The sequence below is a fragment of the Lontra canadensis genome, unplaced genomic scaffold (assembly GCF_010015895.1).
Source record: "Lontra canadensis isolate GAN:19392208 unplaced genomic scaffold, GSC_riverotter_1.0 scaffold7, whole genome shotgun sequence".
NCBI lineage: Eukaryota > Metazoa > Chordata > Mammalia > Carnivora > Mustelidae > Lontra > Lontra canadensis.
The window spans coordinates 10,400,974-10,428,111 of NW_022631001.1; the positions used below are offsets into that span (position 1 = coordinate 10,400,974).

Consider the following 27,138-nt stretch of genomic DNA (forward strand, 5'->3'; position numbering starts at 1 on the left):
TGGTGAAACTGAAAATTGGTACCACCTATTGGAAACAATCGGCTATATTTATCTTTAAAATCTTAAATTTATTTTAAAAGGCTTATGCCCTTTACCTCAGTACTGCCACTTACCAAAACTTATCTAGGAGGTAAATCTAACATAAGAAAAACAACATATAATAAAGTTGATAAGATTAAAGGAAGAACGGCCACAGTGCTATTTATTTAACTGAGTTTTCATTTATGATTATGAGACCAAAATATTCAGGTTAGGTTAAATGAAAAATAACATATGGTATACATCCATGTTGAGATTACTACATAAAAATGTAATAGTTCTAGGTATAAAAAGAAGGGAATGTGGAAAAAAACAAGTCTTTTTTATTGGGGTGGGAAGATTTTTGAGCCCATCTCTCATTGACCGACTTGGTATCACTGGAAACATTGTATACCTCTTTGCTTCTATTTAAGAACAATTGATATTACTATTTTACGAATGTCAGTACACCTGTTTTTAAGAAGTGTTTGCTTTTATTTCAAATGTCCCAAGTTTGGGAAATAGACAAGCTGCAGCTGGTCCCCTTAGCGTGTGCTCGTTAGTGTAATACCCCGCTTTTTTAAAAGGCACTTGATGAAATCTTGTTAGCGCTTCCAGCACTGAAGAAACAAGTATTGGCAAACCGATCAAATGGAGGCTAACATGAAACAGCACCAATTTACCCCGGGGTCTTAGAGCCACAGCAACCATTTCTAGCACTGTATTCGATCAATACGATAGATATCCTGATTTTAAGTGCTTTGTATTTTCAGAGTGATTCGGCCTCCATCATTCCCTTATCGCAACTGCTCCCGAGGCGTGCATTTCTTCAGCGCTCCAGAGATCAGGACCACGAGACCTCAGCACCAGGGAGACTTCGCCCCCGTTCCTCAACTCGTTTACCGAGCGACCGCGTTCTAGGCAGAGGATTCGCCGGCACTGCGCGGGAGCCTGCATCTCCCCTGAACTGCCGAGAGGCGAGCATCGCCAGCGCGATCACGGCGGTCTCAAAAACCCGGAGGCGGCTGCGGCGCTGGGGCCCAGCCGGCAGGGCGGCCGCTGGGCGGCACGAGCTACCCGGTGACGAAATCTGGAGAGAGCACGTGCGTCTCCAGGATGCCGTCGCTTTCTGCTTTTAAGGTGTCTCGTCTTCAAATATCCGGCGCCACCTCCAAACCCCGCCGCCAGCCCCCGGAGCCCGACCCACAGCGGCTCCGCGGTAGCCCGGGCTGCCGCCGCTCCCTCCGCCTCTTCCCATCGGCTCTGCGCCTGCGCGACCGGAAAATTCGCGAAGGTTCCTGAAGCGGAACCGGCCGTTTCCGGAAGCCGGCAGCCGCCCCAGCCGTCAGACCCGCGGTTGCGGCAGTGGGGTCGGACGCGCGCCGTCTTGCGCTTGCCTGGGTTCGGCCCCGACCTTGAACGGTGGGGAACGGAAATGGCCCTGCTGTGCTACAACCGGGGCTGCGGCCAGCGCTTCGATCCCGAGAACAACTCCGACGGTAAGAGAAACGCGCCGCCAGCCCTTCCTCCCTTCTCCCCCTCAGCCGGGGGGACGCCCTTGGGCCCAAGGGCGTCCCGGGTCAGCCCGCGAGCGGTCGTCGTCCTGCCCCGGTCTCGGTCCCTCCGGGCCGCGCTCGTCCCCCACCCCCACCCGTAGCGCTCGGTGGAGGCGTCCGACCCGCTCCCCGCAGCCCCGCGGACCCGTCTCCCGGTCCCACGTGTTTCCCGGCCGTCCGCTGACTCGCCCATTGGCCTGGAACCAAATACCTTTCTCCCTTCCCAGTCCCCCTCTGCCCCGTCTCCTTAGGGGAGCAGAAGTTACCCAGGTGCTGCGGGGCTCGCGTAGCGGCAGGTGTGCTCGTGTAGGTGAGTGAGTGAGACAGACGGCTGGGAGGGTTGGGCAGCGGGCCGAGTTACTTGAGCGTTGAAGTCCGGCTCCTTGTATTAGCGTAGAAGTTTATTTTTCTGAAAGTCTTGTTTTCTGCTTGTTCAGTCCACTCGACTGTTATAAAGTTACTTTTTTTAAAGAGTCTTGGGTTAGGAAAATTACTCTGTATCTTTACGCTAAGTTTCGATGTGTCTGGCGGTTTGATGTATCTGATGGTTCATTTGTTACCCTTGTCTTAGTAGCCTTATTTGTTGCGTAGTTTTTCGGTGATTTTCCCATTTTAATAACGTGTCACCTTTAGGATACAGTGATGGTTCCTACGTATACAGTTAAGGATGTAAAGTGAAAGTGATTAGACTAGGTGAACAGTCAATGAATTTTAATTTTGAATGGTGAATGGGATAAAGTGAGTTGATTTCTTGAATATTGTGGGAAATGACACCACTTTGTCAAATTCGGTTAGCAATTACTGTGTTTTCTATATGCCAGGCATTAATCCATCACGTATTACATCATCTCGTTTAATCTTCGCAACACCCCTATGAAGTGCGTGTTAATGTATTTTAAGGGGAAGTGGGGTTCAACATGGTAGCACCATGGTTCCTGCATTGTGAAGGAAATGAAAATCTACGCCTTTTTAAATCTTTTTCACCTCTGAGTTGTCCGAAGGATTTACTTGATGCACAGGTGAATTGGTGACATAATTTTAAAAAGATAAGGCTCGGGGCACTTGGGTGGCTCAGTGGGTTGCCTCTGCCTTCCAGCCAGGTTATGGTCTCGGCTTCCTGGGATCGAGCCCCACATTGGGCTCTGCTCAGCGGGGAGCCTGTTTCTCCCTCTCTCTCTCTGCCTGAAAGATCTTAAATAATAATAATAATAATAATAATAATAATAATAAAATAAGACTCTTACAGAATTCAGTTGATAAAGTTGAATCCGGTCTTTCAGTCTTTGTACAATATTCATGTTTGCATCATTGACATTTTTATGAAGTTATTCAAAGAGAAAATTGTGAGATTTCAGTGGATGACAGAATCGAAAAATAAGAGGTTTTAAAGCCTTTGCTTTTTTGGGGGGGGGAGGGGGTGTTTATTTGACAGAGATCACAACTAGGCAGAGCAGCAGACAGAGGGAGGGGGAAGCAGGCTGCCTGCTGAGCAGAGAGCCGGATGGGGCTTGATTCCAGGACCCTGAGATCATGACCTGAGCTGAAGGCAGAGGCTTAACCCACTGAGCCACCGAGGCACCCCTAAAGCCTTTGCTTTTGGTAACCTTTGCAAAAAGTAAATTGCCTTAGTGTCTGCCATATTTTACTTTAATATTAAATAAAGGGAAAGACTGAGGCTTTGTCTTAGGACAATAATGTCCCAAAGTAAAAATGATTGTTATAGAATGTTCTATACCAGCCTGAAATTATGAGGGAGATACAGCCATTTTCTGGAAGTCAGCAGCAAGTGTGTGTGTGTGTGTGTGCGTGCGTGTGCGCGCGCCTGTGTGCCTGTGAGAGAGAGAGTGTGTGTATTATGCCTAGGAAAGAGATGGGCGTTGCAGGAGTGGGAAAATGAGAGGAGTAGACATTCAGGGGTTGTGTGATCAATACTAAATTCAGCAGGGAGCTCCAGTAAGGTTGTGGAAAGTTTCATTGCTTTAGCAAAATGGGGGTTAGAGACTTAACTCCCAGTAAGTTGTTTCAGTGGTAAGTTAAGAAAATGAAGATAGAAAGAAGGTTAAGAGCTAATAGTAGAGTGTGGACTTGGTTAGGAGAGTTTGTTTGGAATGGGAAAGGTTTGACCTTTGGGCATAAAGTATCCTTATAAGGTATCCTTGGAAGCTTATACCTAGTTTTAGTTTGAAACACAAGTGAAATTAATGTTTAAAGAAGACAAAGTTGGTATTTTCACATATTAAACAGTTATTCTGGAAAAAGCACCACTTTACAATTTAGTCCATATAGATGGACTAAATTGTATGTGTATATTATACACATATACATATACATACATATGTATATTTTATATATGTGTGTGTGTTTGTGTGTATATAGATATAGATAGAAACTGAATCAGCTGCTAAGAGGCAGAGCCTGTATTTGAGCCAGGGTCAGACCCAGAATGAAAAGCCCTTGGCTCTTAACTGCTACAATGTTACCCATAAAATACAGCTTTGAGCAAAACTGGTAAACCTGATAAAGGCTAGAGAGGAAAATAACCATCTGCTTGTTATTTACATTTGAAAGCAGTGATTGTCAAATTTTGTTGCTACTAGTTGTAGGGTTAAGACCTGATTCAGTCCTGCTGCCATTCTGCCCAAACTGACCATTATGATAATTATGCCTCTTACAGTTGTTAAGCATTATGTATTTTATGTATGCCTCTGATATATGATATTTAATATTTGAAAATACTCTATTCTCTTTTTAATTCTGTTCTCAACTTAATATCCCTCTGCATATTCATTTCTACTTTGAATCTCCTTTTTCACTCTTAATTCTATTACTTCCCTCAATTAATAGTTTGTTCTTATTCCATGGGTTTACTTACTGTTCAGTGAAAATACCTGACACTTTCTCACTCTGTTAGCCTAACATAGTATCTATGTAATACCTGGTTACTAAGGAAGCCATACTGTCTATTAATAAAGGAGTAGGAAGATTTCTGTAAGTACCAGGAATATCATTTTAAGCAACTGCAGGAATCAGTGGTTGTGGGTAGTTAAAAGCTAAACAGACAACAAAAGGTGGTGCAAAGTAGCCTTATAAGAAAATCATGCAGATGTGGAGCTGACCTGTTTTTTCTAAGCTCAGAGTTGTATCCAGTCAGAAAATAATTTTTTATGATTATCTGATTTTTTAAATGTAATATTTCATATTGCAAACTGTATTAAGCTTATTTGCACGAGTTAGTGAAAATTGATGGTGTTGTGGGGAGAGGTAGGGAAATACAGAATAACAATCAGTGGCAACCCTGAAAATAGACTGTAGAACTTAAACATCTATTGAATGAGTTTTGTATCTAGCTATTGATACCTGTCCACAATAGTTAAATTAGCAATTACATATTACATCAGTTTTTAAAATTTTGAGCATACCCTTCTAAAGTTTCTTTTTAGAGAATCTCTTGGGCAATCTGTGGATCAATGCACATAAGAATGCTTAAGTTTGATAGTATTTTTGTAAATAGAATTGGAAGGTGTTGGTCAAAATCAGAGCTTGAAGTTTTGGTACTACAGATATTAAAGGAATAGAATACAATTCGTTACACTTGCACTATTCTGTATTTTTATCTACAGCTATCATACTCTTGAATTACATGTTTAGGTATTGCTGTTGTAATGCAATACTATATTAAGCACTGTGTGCCATTGATAAAACTCAGGCATTTGTGAATTTTTAAGGAAAAGCAGAGTATTACCTTCATTTGGAAAAGGGATTAAATGTTAACATCTGAAAAAAATAATGATTTTTTTTTTAATTCATAGCAAAGTTGTATTTTTTCTCCTTTCTTTTTTTTGACCAGATGCTTGCACATACCACCCAGGTGTTCCAGTCTTTCATGATGCCTTAAAGGTAAGAACCTGGTATATTTCATTCTCTTCATATTTGTGTATGAAATTTAGAGGTATAGGGCAACTGTGTGGCTCACTTGGTTAAGCGAGTCCCTTCGGCTCAGGTCATCATCCCTGAGTCCCAGGATCGAGTTTGCATCTGCTCCCAACTCCATGGGGAGTCTGCTTCTCCCTCTGACCTTCTCCCCTGTCATGCTTGCTGGCGCTCTCTCTCTCTCTCTCTCTCTCAAGGAAAGAAAATCTTTAAAAAAAAAAAAAAATTAGAGGTGTAATACGGAATTTTTTTTTTCCTCAGCTTGTGACTTTTTGCTTTCTTTTCTTTTCTTTTTTTTTTTTTTATAAACATATATTTTTATCCCCAGGGGTACAGGTCTATGAATCACCAGGTTTGCACACTTCACAGCACTCACCATAGCACATACCCTCCCCAGTGTCCATAACCCCACCCCCCTTCTCCCAACCCTCCTCCGACTTTTTTGCTTTCTTAATGGCTGTTTTGGGGTGCTTTCAAATATTTCATTAAAGGCAAAGACAGTTGATGGTGATCTTAAGATCTTTCTCAGTTATAAAATTATGTTATTTCCATTCCAGCTCTCATTTTCTGTACTCATTTCTCTTTAATCTTGAGGGGAAGTGAAATAAGTGTATTGAATTTTAATTTCTTAACCTGTCAGACAGCTACTGTGTAATAAGTACAGCTCTGGATTTTCGGAAAGATTGTTTTAAACAGTGAAGGGTGCCAAACTGAGATACCACCTCTTTTCCACCTGTACTTCCTTGGTGTTCCAGAGAATTAGAGAAATAATAAAATGTTGTTTGAACAGGTTTTTCTTGGTGTGTTTATTGATCTTTTATGAGTTATGATAATATGGTAACATTTATCTCAGAAGAAAATGTTGTGGTGTGGCTGCCGTCATTTTATGTGTTGGTACTTTGGTTTTAGGAACATAAGCAGTCTTACATGTTTAAATATTGTTGTTGCGTTTTGAATGTCTAATTATCCTTCCAAGGAGTAGTTGGACCCTTTTGGTATTTAACCCGTAGATAGCCAAGTGTTAATAAAGATGTATAAACAGATAACGAGTTTATGTTAGTCTGGTTAGTTCTAAGTGTGGGAAACAGAACAATCATTCGTTAGGGCAAGTTCAGAGCTGACTCTTCTTACATCTTTTAGCTGCTTTACAAACTTTTGGGGGGATGGAAACTGGTTCTGGGAAATACTCACTTTTGCAGAAGAGTGATGGGAATCTTTCCTGAACTGTCATTTATTCTGTTTATTTTTCCTTACTGTATATTTTTCTTTTTCTTTCTTCTCTTATGGTATGTTACTGTCTCCTAGCCATAGATGTATTTCATCTTTGTCTTTAGCTTTCTATTTTCTCTTATTTAGTGCATGTGTTTCTGTCCCTAAAACGGCATCTCTGTGCCAGTGGCTTCTGTAGAACATTTCATTTGCAACTGCAAACTAGTTCACTTTAAAGTGAACTCTTATTCCAAAAATAGCCTGCACTCGACTTTGGTGCTGCTAGTAATGATGTCACAAACTTTCTAGTCATTCAGTCCATTGCTCTTTATTTTATTTTTTTTTAAGATTTTTTAATTTTATTTATTTGACAGAGATCACAAGTAGGCAGAGAGGCAGGCAGAGAGATGGGGGGAAGCAGGCTCCCCACCAAGCAGAGAGCCTGATGCGGGGCTCGATCCCAGGACCCTGAGATCATGACCTGAGCCGAAGGCAGAGGCTTAACCCACGGAGCCACCCAGGTGCCCCCATTGCTCTTTGTTTACTACCTAACTGTTAATCACCCTGTTGAATTAATCTTAAGGACTTCACTCAGAAGTACTTTTGTCTCTTTTCGAATCCTGCTGTTTATTATTGTCTCTATAAATATCTCTTGAAGACCTGTTTTTTCTAATACTATTGGATTTCACCACAAATACATAGACGGACAAAATAGGTAAATCAGTGTAATGTTTTCTGTTTCCAGTTTATTGGCAGATAAGTTAAACATGGCATATACAAAAGAAAGAATATTTTAATATTCAAATTAGAAGTGGCATAGACAGAGAAGAGACAATTCTTCTTAAGAAATGACAACCTTATACTCACATACTTAAATTTCGCTTTCATTTATTTTTAAAGATTTTATTTACTTATTTGTGAGAGAGAGTAAAAGGGAGCTGGGGGAGAAATAGAGGAAGAAGCCGACTCACCACTGAGCAAGGAGTCTGATGTGGGGCTCGATCCTGGGATCATGGCCTGAGCCAGAGGCAGACACTTAACTGACTAAGCCATGCAGGTGCCCTTTTCATTTTTTTCTTTTACTGAGGACTGCCATAGGTCGCAGATTGGCATTTGGGAACAAATATTATGTATTATGTATGTACCCCTATATCCCCAGAATATCTGCTGTAATTATTTATTTATGATTAAGCCCATAAAGCTTTTTCTCATACAGAATAACTTTTCTGATGACTATATTATCAATGCTAACTAAATACTATATTTTAAGGTTATAGTAGGTTTTCATCTATAGCTCAATTCTGAGTAAAAAGAATTCAATTTCAAAATAAAGGAAAATTTAAATTATAGTATATTTAACATTTTCTTTAATTTTGTAAGAAAATAGTGTGAAAATAATCACTACCAAATTCTTCATATAGTACATTGAGAAAAGCAGTGAGGCCCAGATGGAGAAGTGCAAATCCTAGCCTCTAGTCTAATTTGGAATATCCCAAGTCTTGAAACTGCCGCATTTTTGTTTTCTTATTCTTTATGATACATTGGAATTACAGATGACAGCCTAAAGCCATTTTTTGGTAAGCCACTTGATATTTTGTTTAGTAATCACACATAGCAGTTCAGTTTCTATATTTTTATACTTGTCACTAATAAGATCCCTTAACCTTCAAAGAGCTAACAATTCTTAGGTTCCTATGCTAATCAGCCTATTTCTGAAAATAGAATGCTTATTGTTGGGGAACACCTACAGTGAGTTATTTAGAAGCTGAATTATTATCGTTAATGTCTCTAACTTTCTGTATTTTTAAAGTAAAGCACTTCACTTACTCCCCATATCCTTTAAAATACATGATGCCTTTAGAAATTATAAAATGTTTCTCTTCTAAAAATCAAACACTAGTCTTGAAAAAAGCGATTTTTATTTCCCTGTATTAAAGTACTTCCTTTTGTAATTAGTCACAGCTCATATCACCTTTAACATTGGCTAATTAGCTTTTTTTAATCAAAAACTAAAAATCATTTTACTTGATTCATTTATAACACTTCACCTTTATGAAATCTATATATGTGCAAGTCACTGCCAGATTCAAGGACATAAGAGCAAGTAGACTTTTCGTGGGTTATGTTCTATGCATATTCAGTTTTCAGGGTTGGTTTTTTTTTTTCTGTTTCATAGGGTTGGTCTTGCTGTAAGAGAAGAACAACTGATTTTTCAGATTTTTTAAGCATTGCAGTAAGTATCAAGTTTTTTTCCTAGATTAACTCCTGAGAAAGTATAAACAGTGGGAAGCTCCAGATTTGAGGAGTCTGATTTGGGACTTCTGTTGAGTAGTCTGTTAATTTGCACATAGAGCCTTTTTTTTAAGTGGAGCTCACCTCCTTTGACAGCCTTTAAAATAAGGGATTTATCCATTTTAGAGATAAAAGTTTCATGATACTAATTAGCCACCTGACAGTATAGGTTTGTCCTTGATATGAGTAGTCTTTAAAGTACATCAAGAAGGAAATGATACGTGCAAGTTAAGGGATTTTTATAGTGAGGAGCAATAGGTATTTATTAAATCTAAGATACTACCAAGATGTACCATTTATTCTGTATACCCTTAAGAAAAATAAAACAAACAAAAAAAACAAAAGCTGTTAAGGAAATGACTTGCCATTAAAATTAAAATTTCAGGCATGTTACAATGCATGTTTGACCCATCTGCCAGATTTGACAACTACTCTATATTGCTTAATCCTCTCAAAAAGTATCTTAAGTGCCAATCCATCTGTTTTGAGGAAACAAAAAGGTTGCCTTGCTCAAAGTCAAATAGCTAATAAGGAGAAGAATTAGGGCTCATATAAAGGCCCTTTTGAATTTATAGTTTGTAGAATTCTGTGTGAGATTTCCAGAATTTTACTGTAAAAAAAAAATTTATGCTGTGTATGTAGGAGAACCTGATAGTCCGGAAGTGTAATTTAATGGCTTAAAATACATTAAGATGTAAGAACTTATTTATAAATATTGCAAATTTAGAGTTCTGTTTTTAGTTTCTTAAAATAAGTCTGTGGAGAAAGCATACGATATAATTTATTAATAAAGAAAACTAATTTTTCTATCATGGCACGTGAAACAGATTCTAGGATAACTCTTCTCTCTCCTAACAGGGCTGTACAAAAGGCAGGCATAATAGTGAGAAGCCACCTGAGCCAGTCAAACCTGAAGTCAAGACTACTGAGAAGAAAGAACTTTCTGAATTGAAACCCAAGTTTCAGGAGCACATCATTCAAGCCCCTAAACCAGTAGAAGCAATAAAAAGGCCAAGGTACACTTTGTATGGTTGTATGTTTTTATCATGAGTGGATAATAGCATTTGTTGGTATTTTATGATTTTGCATAATACCATTTATAGCTGTTATGTAGGTCACCAACTTGTTATCTTTTGGATTTTCCCTTAAGTATACCTTCCATTTTTTTCCCCCTTCAAGTTGAGAGCATGTAGACAGTACACTTCTCCTGTATGTTTGTTCAGTATATCACCGTAATATGTCAAAAGCAGAAGAGCCCACATCTGCCTTATGACTTGACATGTCTTTTTCACTGTAGCATAGTGAAATTCTATCTAGGAAGGAATTGTCAGAGAATCCGTTTGAGTTGAAAAAGAATTTTAGATATCTTCCTCTTTATTCCCCTGCTGTTTTATTGATTATCTTCTAGGATATTCCTGAGAAGGATATTTAGTTTCCTTTCAAATAATTCTCGTGAAGAAGAATTTACTTTCATTTTAAAGTAATCCATTTTATTGTTACTAAGTGTGTATATTTTTTCCTCCTCTTGAACCAAATTCTCTCTTTCATTTGTCCATATTTTGTCACTAGAACAAGCCTAGTCCTCTTTTACTTTCAGATACCTGAAAACTGATAATTTTGCTATTAGTATTAAATTTTTTTATTTATTTGATTTAGATGGCAGATCTGTTAAGAGTACTTTTAAAATAGCATTTGCTCTTTTTTCAGTAGAATTACACAGATTCTTCATACTTCCCTTCTGGTCAACTAAACTCTGTTTCACAGTCTCACACATGGTGTTGGCTGCCACTGTCAAACCAGGCCTCCTTCATTTTGCATTTGAGTATTGCTTTAGAACCAAAATATAAGACTTAGATGGTTTTTGGCCTCAAATATGGCCTGAGTTGATTTTTTTTTTTTTTTTAAGATTTTATTTATTCGTTAGAGAACGAGAAAGAGCAGAAGCATGGGGAGAAGGAGAGGGAGAAGCAAGCTTCCTAGTGAGCAGGGGGGCCAATGCAGGACTCCATCCCAGGACCTGGAGATCATGAGCTGAAGGCAGATGCTTAACCATCTGAGTCACTCAGGGGCCTCCCCTCGAGTTGATATTTTTATTCCCATAATGGACCTAGTGGTTTTCATGCTTTTTACTTTATTGATCTTAAATAAATTTTATAGCATATTGAATAATACTGGACCAATACAAGAGGCCTGTGAGACTTTTTGATAATTCGTTCGTTTAACCAAACTACTTAAACTGATTTTTATTCCATCTCCACCTATTCACAATCATGAGAGACTTTGCTGGCCAATTTGCCAGTAACAAAAAAAAAAAAAAAAAAAAATTGAGGAAAAGACAACTTTGGCATGGCTCATTTGTAAGTATTATAGTGGTGTCTACTATAATTAGCAGTATGAATTAATATTTATTTTAAATAATGGACTATTAATTTACTTAAGTGAGAGATACTAAGTTTTTTCTGTAAATTCATTTGGTTGTATTGTAGAGATTGTGGGAATATAGGTTTTTATGTACTGTGTTAATACTTTGAACATCAGTTTTCATTAAGGATGTGGATTGAATAATTTGGGATTTCTATTTTTGTTGCATTTGTTGATATTCTTAATACTTACTGAATGGCTTTATATAAAGTGTGCACATAACACTTTAACCATTACGAAGTGTTGGAGGGTGGTATTGATTTTTAACCCTACTGAAATTACTTTGTGGTATATTTCTATCTGAATGTATGGATGCATATAACCAGTGTCCACACAAAGTGAGTTATTTCCTCTGGTAGGAATATGGATTCACTTAGTACATATTTGTTGCCTGTTAATTATATTCCCAAAAAATAAAATTTGTATTCTTAGCATTTTGCTTGGGTGTGGAATGTAAAAGTACTTTATGGTTCCTTCTTGGCAAATGTGGATTCCTGTTCTTCACCTCCCATTAGACTTACTGATTAGTAATTATTAATGTATACTAATTAATAATTGCCATGTTGGCAATAGCATGATTATTTGAAACTTAATATATTTATTTATATATTTATTTATGGGGGTGGACAGAGGGAGAGAGAGAAAATCCCAAACAGGCTCTACACCCAGTGTGGAGCCTGACTCAGGACTTGCTCTCACAACCCTGAGATGTGACCTGATCTAAAATCAAGAGTCAGACACTTTGACTGAGCCACCCAGGTGCCTGAGTCTTAGTATTTTAACTTCAGAATTTTTCTGTTAAAACTTGAAAGTATAGTTACGTATAACAGTTATTTATAAAATACTATTTAATAGGAAAAACTTGATTCACAAAGCATTTGGGTTTTTATAGATTCTTAGTGTAATTTTAGTAAAAAAAAAAAAATATATATACACACACACACACACACACACACACACACACACATATGTATATTTTGGTACGTCAGTAGTGGTAATAAAATTTAAAAATTCTCCAGCCCAGATGAACCAATGACAAACTTGGAATTAAAAATAGCTGCCTCGCTAAAACAAGCACTTGATAAACTTAAACTATCCTCGGGGAATGAAGAAAATAAGAAAGGTAAGATTTCATTTTGTGGGTTTTTTCTGTACAATTAACCAATTATCAAAAAGAGATAGCAGTATAGTTCAATGAATATAAATATAAAAAGGTAGCCCATTATAGTAAAGAATTTATTTTTGTTTTCTAAATACCAGTAACATCACAAAATGAATTGGTGGTTTATTCCATAATGTCTTTATTAAAATGAGAAACTGCTAATTAAACATTTTTATTCTGTGGTTCAGTAGTTTTTAACTGTTTAATTTATTTGATAATTGTAAATGTTTCGTTGTGTGTGATATAAAATATATTCAGTGTATTCTGACCTACATTCAATACCATGGAGGTAAGTAGTACCCATTTCATGATTTCTCTCTGATAGGGTTAAGATTTTGGACATTATATTACATTATAGAATAGAAATGTGTCATATATCATTTGGGGACATGGGCAAAACCAAATCACAGTAATTGATTTCTTATCAGCTTCTTAAATATATTAACTGAAAGGTCACTTAGAAAACTTAATAATTCAAAATTGTTTTAAAAGTTGGGTGTATTTTAGATTTAGTATTTTTCCAAATACTTCTTTTATGAAAAAGGTTATTTAAGAATGACACTAAAGTATTTTAATGTTTCTAATTTGATTTTCTTTTCTTTTTTTTAGAAGAGGACAGTGATGAAATTAAGATTGGGACCTCATGTAAAAATGGAGGGTGTTCAAAGGTATATAAAATTTGTGTTGTGTTACGGAAGTAAAATAATTTTTGAAGAAGAGGATGCAATTTACTGATTCAGTTCAACAAACATTTGAGTGCCTATCACATGTTGGTCAGTGTGCTGTGGTCTAGGACTGTGAACATGGATAAGAGACTTGGTCTTTGACAAATATATCTGACAGAATCATGGAATAAGTAATTCTAATTCAGTCAGCATTTACTGAATACTTACTGTGTGTCAGACATTTTGGGGGTGGCTGGAAATACAATATCAAGTAAAGCAACAACTTCTGCTGTTGTGGAGCTGATAGTCTACTTTAGGGAGAAGGATAACACATAGATAATTAAATATTAGGAATTCAGGTAGATACAAAGAAAATGTAATAAACAAGGAGAGTAAAACTATTAAATAATGCTGTCAGAGGGCACCTGGGTGGCTCAGTGGGTTAAGGACTCTGCTTTCGGCTCAGGTCATGATCCCAGGGTCCTGGGATCGAGCCCCGCATCAGGCTCTCTGCTCAGCGGGGAGCCTGCTTCCTCCTCTCTCTCTCTGCCTCTCTGAGTACTTGTGATCTCTGACTGTCAAATAAATAAAATATTTAATAAATAAGGCTGTCAGGAAAATCCTTTGGTAAGTGACACTAAATCAGAAATCTAAATAATGAAGCAATGAGTTATGTAAACCTCCAAATTGATAGGGGAGCAGTATGTGTAGAGCCTTTAAAGCTTGGCTTTTCATGAAATTATGGGAAAGGTCAGTGGGGCTTGGTCAGGGGTGGAAAATATGAAAGGTAGGGGTAAGTTGGGGAAGCACAATTATGGCAGTCCTTATAGGGCACAGTGAAGGGTGTGGGCTTTTTTTTTTTTTTCTTTTTTTTGGGATAATGGGAAGAATTCTTTATTTTTTTATTTATTTATTTATTTTAAGATTTTATTTACTCATTTGAGAGAGAGACAGAGCACAGGCGGGGGGGGAAAGGCAGGAGGAGAGGGAGAAGTATACTCTCCACTGAGCTGGGACCCTGATATGGGTTTTGATCCCTAGACCTGGGGATCATGACCTGAGCCAAAGGCAGATGCTTAACCATCTGCACCACCTAGGTGCCCTCACATTCTCTATTCTAAGGAGGGGCTCTAAAAAGACCTCTGGCTGATAATCTGGCATACATAATGGGGCACTGGGGAACTAACAGAGGGGAAACCAGCTAGGTTGCAATTGTGAAAGACCAGGCAGTGGGGTTGGAGCTTATTTTTTAGAAGGGGTTAAATGTGGGATATACTCAAACATTTCAGTGAGTTTCCCCTACCTCTCTATGTGAAATTGCATGCCTTCCAATATCTCTGTTCTCAACTATCCTTCTTTTCTCCAGGACACTAATCACTTTATAACACACTACTTCTTTTGCATATGTATTTTGTGATCTGACTTTCCCTTCCCTTCCTTCTCTCATGTAAGGTTTACAAGGACAGAATTTTTTTGTTGTTGTTCTTTGCTGTATCTTAAATGCCTAGAGCGGTGCCTGCCTGGCTCATGACAAATGATGCAGAACGAATACTATTTGGAAGTATTAGCAGAACTTGCTAATGAACTTTAAGTGGAGGGGACATGGGGCTCCAACAGCTGGGTGACTGATGACACCGTTAACCAAGAAGGAGAAAACAGGTTTTGGGGAGCGGGTGTGTAATTTTCCCTCATGTTAAGTTTGAGATCACCTTGCTTACTTAGGGTTGGAAATGGAAATGTATTTATATGTATGTAAGGTTAAAGTAGTAGATAGAAGAGAGTAACTGAATACTGGGCTCGAGGAAACAGTGCAAGTGGGAGGGTGGGTAGTGCAGGAAGACCAGAGAGAAACGATCTCAGACAGATTTTGAAACATGAATGCCAATTCTGTAAATGGATTAAAAGGAAGGATATCTCAAGCAGAGGTGATAGCAGTATACAGCAAACAAGGAACAGTTTGTAATGTATAAAATTTGTTGGTGTGGAGATTAAAAGAGAAGTTGTTAAGGACCAGATCTTTAAAGGCTTTTATAGTGCTGAAAAGTTAGAACCTGCTGTAGGTTAGAGAGGCCCTTATTTGATCCTTTTCAATGAAATGTAATATTAAAAAGTATACAGATGTAAGTGAATTTATAGCTCAAGGGATTTTCACAGAGCAGAGCCCTCCTTATACCTTCTCCCATTTATTATTTTCTCCCAAATATAATCACATTTTTTATCAATGTTTTGCCTGTTTTGTGTTTCTGAGCATAATGTTAATAGAATCATAGACCAGGATTCTCACTCCTGTTTTCCTTGGCTTAATGAAATGTGTGTTACAGTTATCTTTGTTGCATGTAGCCATAGTTTGTTCATTTTCATTGCCTTAAAATGTGCTGCTGTGTGAATGTTGCCCATCAGCTTACCCTTTCTATTGTCCTTTAAATATTTTTGTTTAATGCTACTATGAACATTTTTGTGCCTGACTTTTGGGGACACACGGATACATTTCTATTAGGTATATGACTAAAAATGGAATTGCCAGATGATAGTGTGTCTGTGTCCAGCTTTAACAAATAGTTCCTTATAGTTTTCCAAGATGATGGCCTTTACACATCGGCTAGCAGTATATGGGGCTGATTCCATTTGTTCTACACCTTGGTTAACACTTCGTAATATCAGTCTTCTATATTTTAGCCATTCTTTTAGCGCAAAGTGTTGCCATTGTGATTTTAGTTTGCATGCTCCTGATGATGAGGTTGGGTACCTTTCTGGGCGTTTATTGGTCACTTGGATGTCCTCTTTTCGTGAAATGTCTGAAATCTTTTACGTATTTTTCTTTCTCTCAGTTGGCTTTCTTTTTGGTTTTAGGAATTCTTATTATTTTTAACCAAAGAGAGATACTGTATATTTTCACTGTCTTAATAATGGCTTTTGATAAAACAAAGGCTGTTTAATTTTAATGAAACCCAATTTGTCCATTCTGTTTGACAAGTGCTCTTCCTATTCTTTTTAAGAAGTTTGTCTACTTGAAGGCCATGAGTATTTTCTAATATATAGAGGCACTTTTAAAATGTACAAACCACCTGGAACTGGTAACTGTAAGGTGTGTGGTAGATGTAATTAAACGACTGTTATAAGAGAGCGGTAACACGTTTTAATTAGAGTACAGAAATGGAAGGCAAAGAAAAGAATTAGAATCTGTTAGTGCAGTCTCATTGTCTAAAATCTGCTAGGGATCATGAGGAAGGTTAGAAGATTAAACTGATAGAGATTTTCAAGCTAAATTGGCAGGATTTCATGATAGAAAACATGGACGGAGGGAGAGGACTGCAGTTTTGCTTTGGGCGACTGAATGGATATGGTGCCATCACATAAGTAAGAAGAAGAGTAGGAGTTGAGGGGGCAGTAGTGATAAGTTCAGAATCTAACATAGCTGATTTTTATGTGCTTATGGAATCTTTAGGAGATACCCAGGCAGTACGTTGGATTTACCAAAAGTAAATATACAGAATTTTATTTTCTGTACTTGTAGGTGGTTGCTATAAATACCAGAGTAAAAAATATACTGCTGGCTGCATCTGTGTTTTATTAACATTACTTTTTGTGAATTCATCTGTAGAGCCTTCACCTACAGCAGCAATGGGGCCCGGATCTTCCAGACAAACCCTGGATATATTTATAGGTCTGCAGCTCATTTTACCCTTCCTAGGGATAAGAAACAACACTGTAGAACTTCCAGAATTGCTTATTAATTCATAATGCCCACACAGAATTTCCTATACACATAAATCATGCCATAACTGTATTTCCATTGAGAATACCAGTCCCTTGGTTTCAATATTGTTCTATAAATTTAAATACCTGAATATGTTGAATTGTGACCTCATACCTGAATGTGTGAAAACATCTTAATATATCCCATTGCCTACTTTTCTATTTGCCTTTTTCACAGGGAACTAAAACTTAAGCATATCTAAAAAGGAATCATTTTCCATTCCTTATTGGAAAGGCTTGGGGTGAATTTATGAATATTTTAGGTAATTGTTATTTCTTGAGCATTTTCATAGTTCTTAGAGGTCACCAGTTCTACAAATGTTTGTGAAATAGGACATTGAGATGTGAAGCTAATTTTTCCCTCTTTTTTCTCTTTTAGACTTATCAGGGTCCACAGAGTTTAGAAGAAGTCTGTGTATATCATTCTGGAGTACCTATTTTTCATGAAGGGTAACTTATACATGACTAATTAAAACTTCATGGTAGAGGTTAGAAGAGTTAATGTGCCTATAAACATTATTTGCCATGTAGCATTATTAGTGTTTTACTTACATTGTTATATAATCTTTAGAAAAACCTAGAATGTGGGTTTTATCTTTTTACATATGAGAAAACAAACAGTTACTACAGTGAAATGGCCATTGTGATTCATACCACATGTTTTTCCTTATTCCCTTATTTTTCAATGGAATACTCTATTTGGGCTGGATAGTTTTTAGTTGGAAGGACTGTTCTGTGCATTGTTGGACATTTAGAATCTTTGAGTCTGGCTAGTATCTGTCATCAGTATTGTGTCATCCAAGAAAATCCACACTTTTCCACAGCCCTCAACTGAGATCTAGCCCCTCTTCCATGTTGTGTTGTAGTTTATAGAAATGCAGTAGCATGTTAAAGTCTTCCACTCTGTTAAAACCTTTGGTCATTATCACTTTTGGGGAACTTTATGAGGAAAGTGGAATGTGAGCAATTAGTGAAAAGCAGATTTGGAATTTTGTGATGGTTTTAAACATCTTTACTCAGGAGCTCCAGAACTACTACAATAAATGCCATTCTGGTTTTAAAATGATTAGTCTCCTGATAGTTTTAACTCTTTAGTAACTCAGACTCTCTGTAGAATACTGAAGTTGCACATACTTATTTACCTTTTAAAATCACACTGTCATTGTGGTAGTTGTAAGGTTTTATTTCTGAAGCTTTTCTGTATAATTTAAAGGATGAAATACTGGAGCTGTTGTAGAAGAAAAACTTCTGATTTCAATACATTCTTAGCACAAGAGGGCTGTACAACAGGGAAACACATGTGGACTAAAAAGGATGCTGTAAGTAGCATTTTCATAATAACATCGGGATATAGTTATCTGTCATTTTTTAAAGATTTAAGATTATTCTGTCTTCAGAAATTTAAAAAAAAAAAAGTTTTTCTCTCTTGCATAAAGGTTTGATGAGCCTAAAAATTAAAATTAATTTGAGTCAAATGTCTAGAGCACTGCCTTTTAATCCAAGTGGCCATTATGTGTGATGATGCAGATATGCAGATTTTTGTGAAATACTGAAGTCTCTGCCAGAATTGAAGCATGTGTTTCTGTAATTCTATAGGCTCTTCCCACGTTCTGGTTTTTTTTTTGTTTGTTTTGTTTGGTTTTTTTTTTAAATCATTTTTCTACTCCTTCCATGTTACTAATCACTTCGACTTTGGATTCTCTTCTGGCCTCTTAAAACTTGACTCAGCCATTTACAGTGCAAAATCACTCCATCTAGCGGCCAAAGAGAAGGATGACTGACTTGTTCCACTTGTCTTGAATTCCTCTGCTTGCTAGAGGGTACTTTATCGAAACAACAAAAACTTTAGTCCTTACTTCACTGGATAGCTTTTTAAAAAGACATAGGCTATGTAAATAAGTGTCCAGAATCCCATTAAATTGTAAGAAGGCAACCAATTTATTGTCAGTAAGTGCACCTTAGCTCTTGTAATGTATTTTATAATAAATTAGTTTTTTGTGCTATTTTGGCAGTAACAACCCCACTAACAATGAACCTTTCACTGTATGTGTCTTTTAACTTGCAGAACAATTGTAAATTTCCAAATTGCTTTAGGGATTCATTCAATTCTGTATTTGAGTATTCTATATTTTCTGATTTTTAGTAACATGCTTTGGTATTATAAATATATCCTTCAAGTTACAATAACTTGTCTACCACAAAACTTGCAGGAATATTTTATTAGCAAAAAAACTTAGTAAAGTCTTTCTGTATTTTCTCCAAGGACCAAAATTCTGAAAGTTTTAGCTTAAAAAAATAAATGTTTTTTATTATATGCAGAAGTTTTCAGAGTATAACCCTTGGTGAAATAATGTTTTTGTTATATTTTAATGCATACACTTAATCAAGTGTTAAGTGTCTGAGCTAGTAGCTAAGGACAAAAAATGTAAGTGATCCAAACAATTTTAAATTCAGTTAGCATAATTATACCAAAATGTAAATACTGCTTTTTCAACAGTAGTGTCTCAATTATCATATGATCTCAGTGATATAAAGAATTTGAGAAACAAGACAGAGGATCATAGGGGAAGGGAAGGAAAAATGAAACAAGACGAAACCAGAGAGGGAGACAAACCACAAAAGACTCTTAATCCGAGGAAACAAACAGGGTTGCTGGAATGGAGGGGGTGGGAAGGATGGATGGCTGGGGGATGGACATTGGGGAGGGTATGTGCTATGGTGAGCACTGTGAATTGTGTAAGACTGATGAATCACAGACCTGTACCCCTGAAACAAATAATACATTATATGTTAATTGAAAAGAACAGCAGTGCCTCACAGTTTCCTGCATTATGAAACTAAGTTGCTTTCGTAAAGTTATGAAACTAATCACAATTTGTCTCTTTTTTTAAAATAGTCCTTGATAAAGCAATGTTCTATTAGTAGGTAATAGTTACTTCTGTAGTAATAACCCAAAACATTTCTTCCACAAATTATCACTTTTTTCTTCATTTTATTATTAGGGGAAAATAAACTATTCTATAACAGCAAATAGTAGATTGCTATAAGTAGTCAGTTCCAACTTGTAGAAACTGGAAATTTCAATATGTCGTCAACTTCCAACTTAAAGAAAATAAGTGGAAAATCTCAATGCATCAGGTTAAGATGTTATCTGGATTATTCCACTAAGCAAATGTCTTGGTTTTCATAGAATGTTTTTATGACTGTGTTTAGTGGATTTCAGAAACGTTAAAATAGGATAAAATTTAATCGGAGTTTTTAAGTTGCCTTTTTCAATGTATAGTGATGCTATGGCCCTAAAAGGAAAAAACACAAATGGAAGAATAAGCATGTTCTCCAACCATAAGATTATAAAGATTATTTGTATTGTGATACATTTTACTGTTTAAACCTTTTAGAGATTGTTTGCCCTTAAAAACATTAAGGGCTCAGTTGCACATGGTAATTTTTTAAAAAATTATTTGACTCAGATTCCTCTTTTTTAGAGGTTATGTGGCACTTTGTAAATTCATAAGGATTTTCTTCTTTTACAGGGGAAAAAAGTTGTTCCTTGTAGACATGACTGGCATCAGACTGGGGGTGAAGTCACCATTTCAGTGTATGCTAAAAATTCACTTCCAGAACTTAGCCAAGTAGAAGCAAATAGTACATTGGTAAGTACACTAAATATCTTTGAGAAAAAATTGTCTTCATACATGATTCTCTATATTAATGTATTAAAAAATACTGTGGGTTAATTTTAAGATTCTTTTAAAAATCTTCCCCATTCGAAAAAGTAGTTTGAAATTACTGTCAGAAACTATTGTAAATGAAAATTTCTGTATAAAATAGAATTATTTCTGAAGCATTCTGGAAATACTACAGTAGCTTAGAAGACTTTATTAAATAATATAGTACCTAGTTCTCAATATGAAACTTCAGTTAATTTTTCTTCTCTGTTAATGGTTTCCTCAAAAAAAAAAAAATACACAATACTGGAAGTTTGTTAAAATAGCTTAAGGGATTTATATCAGTATCTTCTTTATTTATAATCATTGTTTAAATCTTATTCCTTCAACTTGGATTTGATCAGTTAACTTTCTGTATATTTTTCAGTTAAATGTGCACATTGTATTTGAAGGAGAGAAGGAATTTCATCAAAATGTGAAATTATGGGGTGTAAGTATCCAGAATTTTTTTACTACTTCAAAATAAACAGTTTGTACAGTAAGAAGACCATACTTTAGAAATCAATGATACAAAATAGGTAATATAACTTACCATTAATTCTTACTAAAAACTTTAAATCTGGGTATAAAAATGGCCTTAGATGCTCAGAGTTGTGATTATTAGCATAGACAAGACTGGTATTTTCCTCTGGGACTTGAAAAACAACATTGAAGCTTACCATCATTCTCTGGTATGTTGCAGGTGATTGATGTAACACGAAGTTATGTGACTATGACTGCAACAAAGATTGAGATCACCATGAGAAAAGCTGAACCTATGCAATGGGCAAGCCTTGAACTGCCTGCTACCAAAAAGCAGGAAAAACAAAAAGAAGATACAGCAGAATGAGTTGACAGGGATAGAAAGTCATTGCCTATTTCAGAATTCTTAGCTGTGTGGTAAAATGGTGGCTTGCTGCTGTCCTCTCTTGTTGCTGTGTTGTCTTTGTTGTTGCTGTTATTGTTGAATCTGGCAGTTCAGGGTCAATGGTAGGTTCTTAAAAGCCAAAGTCAGTTTATCTTTCTGTGCCTCCCATCTTCTTTTTGAGTTACCTAAGTTTTATTATTCATTTCTCCTCACTCGACAGAACTGTAGTTGGGTCCTTTACTTGAAAAGGTAGAAAGTAGCTCATAGTTACAGTATTTTTTCATATAATATTATGTTGAGCAGAGAAGTGTAAAAGAACATTTGTTTCGTTCACATCTCTTTTCTGTTACCCCATAATTAGTAAAGCAAGATGGAATGTCGGATTTTTAATTAGTTTTTTCATGAGTTTGTGTTCCTATAATACTTGAAAATCTTTAAGGAGGAGATAAAGCTCTGCATTGTTTTATCCTTGGGAAGGTTACTTTTTCTAGGAGGAATAATTCTGAGGTAGTGTAGTAGCTAGTTAAAGGGGAATATATGCATTGAATAACAAATTGGAATTTGTTTACAACTAATTGAATTAAAACATTATATCAGTACCTGTATTACTTGCCAAGCGCTATTATTTAAATGTATAGAAAACATTATAAATAAGAGTAGAGACGTATCAATTTGGCTAGAATTTGCGATTTTATTAAGACTAAGCAATAATGGTAAACATCTCTTTCCTGATTATTTTATAAGGTCTTTGTATGGTGTTATGACTAAATTGTATCTGACTAAATTGTATCGGATTTATAGCCTACACCCTTTTAAAATCTTTAGTTACATGTAAAGAGAATATATCTTTATATATATCTGGCCTCCGTGATGGGAACCTTTATGTATTGAACCGTAGACTTAAAGGCTTATGGAAATAACATTAGGGTATCAGAAAACTAAATATTTAAGCTTTTCTTTATGACAAATATCTATTACATGTTAAATAAAATAGCTAAATTCTTTTAGAGTTTTTTTTTTTTTAGACTTTCATGAATAGCTTGACAATTCTAGGTGATACAATGTTGATTGTGTATATACTTCATTAGCTACAGGTATCACAGGCTTAGATTGTTTATGCTAATTGAACCCATTAAAGATAGTTTACTTTTTGAGGCAATGCAGAGCTCACCAAGAAAACTAAAATTAAGAAATGATTGAAGGCCAGAACTTTGGCAAAACTTAAGAAATTTGGGTATGAATTATGCTAATGTAGATTAAAATGATTATTTCCCAAGCCCCTTGAGTGTTTTTCTTTTATTCTTACAAAGAAAATTTGCATAAGTACAGTTTTAGAAGTACAGGTTAATAAAGAGTATGTCTCACTCAACTAGCAAATAACTACTAAAGGTAGTTATGTAATTATTAAAGGATTTAGCTCTGTTACAAATAAAGACATAAAAAACTTGGCAACTGGGCTTTCATGATACATGGTATTTTAACAAAATACCATGGAAACATTTCAGAACAACTGGGCCAAAAGAGAGTATATAACTTTTTAGTACTTGGGGTTGTATTTAAATTTTATCTTTCATAATTTAAGGACTTGGGTTCATTTGGAGACATAAAATCTTATTTATTGTTTAAGGGAGAGGTTGATAGTTGATTTGATTTGAGGTGATGATTAATACACCTTTTTTAATGTTTTCTTCTTGAGACTTTTTTCCCCCTAAGCAATATCTTAATGTGTTACATGCAATTGAACTATTATTTAAAGCAAGTGGATTATTCACCTGAGAGTTAGTTACAAAGCACTGACTCTGTATGTGTTTTTGTGTATGTGTGTGTGAGATGCAGCTTATATATTCGGTTACATTAGTGGTTACATTAGTGACCATCCTATTTCCTCTCTTACTCCTATGAACCTCTGATTTGTTGCCCAAATAAAAATATAAATATTTTTATCTTAGATTCGTACATAAAGGGACAGTTATTGTTAAGTAGAATTTGTGTCACTTTATCTGTCAAGAAAATTAAAAATGGTTGTTAAGTGTATTGTTTCTCTAGAAATATGTTTGTCTTTCATAGCATTCAAAGTAATTCTACAGCAAAGCAGTGAAATCTAAGTTTATTATACACTTGGTAACTAATCTGACAGCTAAACTCAACATGGGAAATAGAAAGTACTATTTTTTCTTGTTAAGTATCTTTGCTAGCATAAAGGTAGTAAGGTCCTAAGAGTTGAGTTTTTATTTTTCTTATCCTGTTATCTTGAGATAATTTTAGATTTATAGAAGAATTGCAAAAAAAGTACTTAGAGAAGTCTTTATTTCCTATAGTAATCTTTGCCTTGTATTAAAATCTTATGTGACCATAGAACATGTGCAAAACTAAGAATTAGTACAATAGGTACAATATTACTACGTAAATTAGAACATTGATTTTGACCATCCTTTTTTAGTGGAACACTTGAAGGGTAGTTCTTAAAACCTGCCCTAGTTTTATTGTAATAATTTCAGCCAGTAACTTGTAAACCATTAAAAATATAAATTGAAATCAACATACCATAGAGAGAAATGATTATATAGGTCAGTGATGTAACTTCTTGTAACCATATACTGGCAGAGGACTAATGATCTATTTTATCATTTTATGCTAGAGATTTTAATTATTATTAAGTGTAACCTGTTTGGTTTTGTTTAGACAATTCCTTAACCATTTTAAGGGTGATGAAAAACCTAAAGAGTTCTTGCAAATAATTGAAAGTGACTTCGGGGTATTGCTCTGCCACTCCTTACTTTTTAAAAAAAAAAGTCAGCCATTCCCCAGCCTGAAACTGCATGACACCCACAATAAATAAATTTTTAAAATCTCATTTATGAGTTCTGGTATCAGTTTTAAGGCATTTGGGTATTTACTTTTTTTTTTTTTTTTTTTCTTAGTAACTACCAGGTATTTTTAAGTTGTCTGTTAGAACATTAACATTAGGGTTTTGTTTTTTTCATTGCATATTAATTTTGAATAAACATTCATATTGGGTATTGTTTTTATTCTTTTGCCTATATCATAAATCTGTGGCATCAGTTCTGAAATGCAAGCTAAGTCTAGCTTGTTTTTAAGTTTTGTTAATATTTCCTTTCATTTATTTTAATTCTGTCGATAGGCAGTTGATTTTTTTACCTGATTTCTTCCTTAATGCCTAAGTACCTTGGAACTTAAACTCATCTGGAGTTGTTGCATGACTTGCCTTTTTTATTTAAGTGTAAATGCCTGGGTGTTTTATACACATAGCATTATCTCTGAAGTACTGAGCTTGTGGTGTTTTTCTTCTGCACCGTTACTATTTGATTTTAAGTTTTTATATAGTTCTTAAAGAATTCCTTCAAGAACAGTTTCTCCAAGGGGCATGTTTTAATTAAATGTTAATTAATGACCTTTCTTAGTTTTCCAATTTAGTAGGCCACCTTTAATGTCCATTAAAGTGAAATAAAACTTCCAGCCTTAAACATTTTTATGTTGATTAAAAATTATGTCAAAATAATTTGGTTTCCTTTTTTTTTTTTTTTTGACCAAGCAGGTATATTGCCCAAATGATTGGATTGTTAAAATATCTCTAAGACTTTGCTAATTGAAGTAAGATTACTATTAAGCCTGGAAAAGGGAAACATCTGTGAACCTGTCGTACTTTCCTGTCATCCTCCACAAATGAAACTAGATGTGTATAGTAAGATTAATGATTTTAAAATAGTGTGGTCCTTTCCTGCAAATGTTAATTATAGTTTACAGTTCCATATTCATATTTTTTGTGTGTGATTGATTTGTTAATGTCTGTATACTCTTGTAGACTGACTAACCTTAACTGTTTTGGCCAACCATAATAATGCCACTTTCTAGTATAGTGCTTGGCGTATTGATTGGCTTTTGTAAATATCAAGAAGATCCAACAACCCCCTTCTTATGGGCCACTCACTGTTTTAAGGACTTCAATGAATATGAGCTTACCCCTAATGATAACTCTGTGAGGTAGGTTCTATCATTATATTACAGGTGGGGAAAGTGATTTATTGCATAGGTTAAATAACTCACCCAAGTCAAAGCTAGTGAGTTTATAGAGAGTAGTAATTTTAAGCTCAAACAGCCTGGCTCTGTGTTTTGTGCTTTTAACTGCTCTGTGCTGTTTGTGTCTGCCACTTGGAGTAATAGTTTCCATAAAACATTGGCACATAGCATGGAAAATTGGTAACACTGTGTTTGGTCACCAGGAAAAAATTTTTAGTTTCATATGTTTTGTTAGAAAATAAGTTTATAAAATAAAATATGTAGTCCTTTTGCCTGGATTGTTTTAGTTATAATAATAGATTATAAACTCATCATTTGTGATTTGACAACTCTTAGGTCTCTAGTTTCTCTCAACAGCCTCCAAAGAAGTTTCAGAATCCTCAGTTTCAGAAACAAGCGTCCATTGTCTTTTTGATAATGGTATGTATCCTGTATATGTAGCTTTACAGATAGGAATTCATATCTGCATGTTAGAAAAATCTGTAATGAATCAGATTTGTCTGTCTTTCCCCTTTAGTATGAGGCTTGCTTAAAGCAGTTATATAAAGTGCCTGCAACATAAGATGCCAGCAGAGGAAAGACAAATAAGCAAGGGATCATTTGAGGTTTCTGACTTTCATCTTCTAGGCTAAGCCAGTGACAAGCAAAATACCATTTCTAGACCAGCAGGATCAACATCTCAGAATTTGTTAGAAGTGCCAATTCTGGGTCCTCAACCTCAGATCTGCTAAATCAGAAACTCTGGGAATGAGGCTCAAAAATTTGCAGAAAAATGTTGATGTACAATAAAGTTTGTACTAGCAGCATGGAAGTGTGATTAGGTTTGCATTTTTTTTTTACCTCTTCTCAGCCTAATTTCTTTTAAATTTACTTTCTCTTTTAGAACAGTTTTGGATTTAAAGAAAAATTATAAAGATAGTACAGAGAGTTCCCATATATTCCCTATCCAATTTCTTCTATAATTAACATTGATAAATTATAGGAGATAAAAATTGTTAGTACGATAAAATTGCTAGAATTAGTGAACCAGTGTTGATACATTTTAATAACTAAAATCCATACTTTATTCACATTTCCTTAATTTTTACCTAATGTCTTTTTCTGTTCCAGGATCCCATCTAGGATGCCACATTACATTTAGTCATCATGTCTTCTTGGGATCCTCTTGGTTTTGAGTTTCTCAGACTTTCTTCAAAACCCTAACAGTTTTGAGGAGTACTGACTGGTCAGGTATTTTGTAGAATGTCCCTCACTTGGCATTTATCTTTTGGTTTTCTTAGGGTTAAATTTATGTGTATTGATAAAGACAGTCACAAGAAATCAAGTGTCATTCTCTGGTGGAATCACGGGTACATACCATCCAGTAAAGGATTGTTTAGGCTTATACCCTGAATATGCAGTATGTGCCACTGAAAGAAAAGTTACTTGCCAGAAGAATGGGGAAAGAAGGCTGCTGGGTTGACAAAACATAAATTCACCACAAACTATCTCTTCCTTGATTCTGTCAGTTCAGTGT

General features: G+C 35.7%; 1 protein-coding gene across 1 annotated transcript; it reads left to right on the forward strand.

Moving 5' to 3' along the window:
• Positions 1 to 1,327: 1,327 nt before the first annotated feature.
• CHORDC1 (cysteine and histidine rich domain containing 1) lies at positions 1,328 to 22,189 on the forward strand. The gene is made up of 11 exons (XM_032852830.1): positions 1,328 to 1,517; positions 5,422 to 5,471; positions 8,890 to 8,946; positions 9,864 to 10,021; positions 12,446 to 12,549; positions 13,198 to 13,256; positions 17,389 to 17,459; positions 18,223 to 18,328; positions 20,543 to 20,662; positions 21,105 to 21,167; positions 21,420 to 22,189. Exons 1-11 carry the CDS (start codon positions 1,454 to 1,456, stop codon positions 21,564 to 21,566), a joined length of 999 nt encoding a protein of 332 aa, XP_032708721.1. The 5' UTR covers positions 1,328 to 1,453; the 3' UTR covers positions 21,567 to 22,189.
• Positions 22,190 to 27,138: the final 4,949 nt, after the last annotated feature.

What these genes read in the sequence shown, in the direction of transcription:
- CHORDC1 (XM_032852830.1), top strand. Translation starts at nt 1,454, where the DNA reads ATGGCCCTGCTGTGCTACAACCGGGGCTGCGGCCAGCGCTTCGATCCC. An exon ending in GTACCTATTTTTCATGAAGG is followed by an intron (nt 17,460 to 18,222) that starts GTAACTTATACA and finishes TATAATTTAAAG; the next exon opens with GATGAAATACTGGAGCTGTT. An exon ending in AAAATGTGAAATTATGGGGT is followed by an intron (nt 21,168 to 21,419) that starts GTAAGTATCCAG and finishes GGTATGTTGCAG; the next exon opens with GTGATTGATGTAACACGAAG.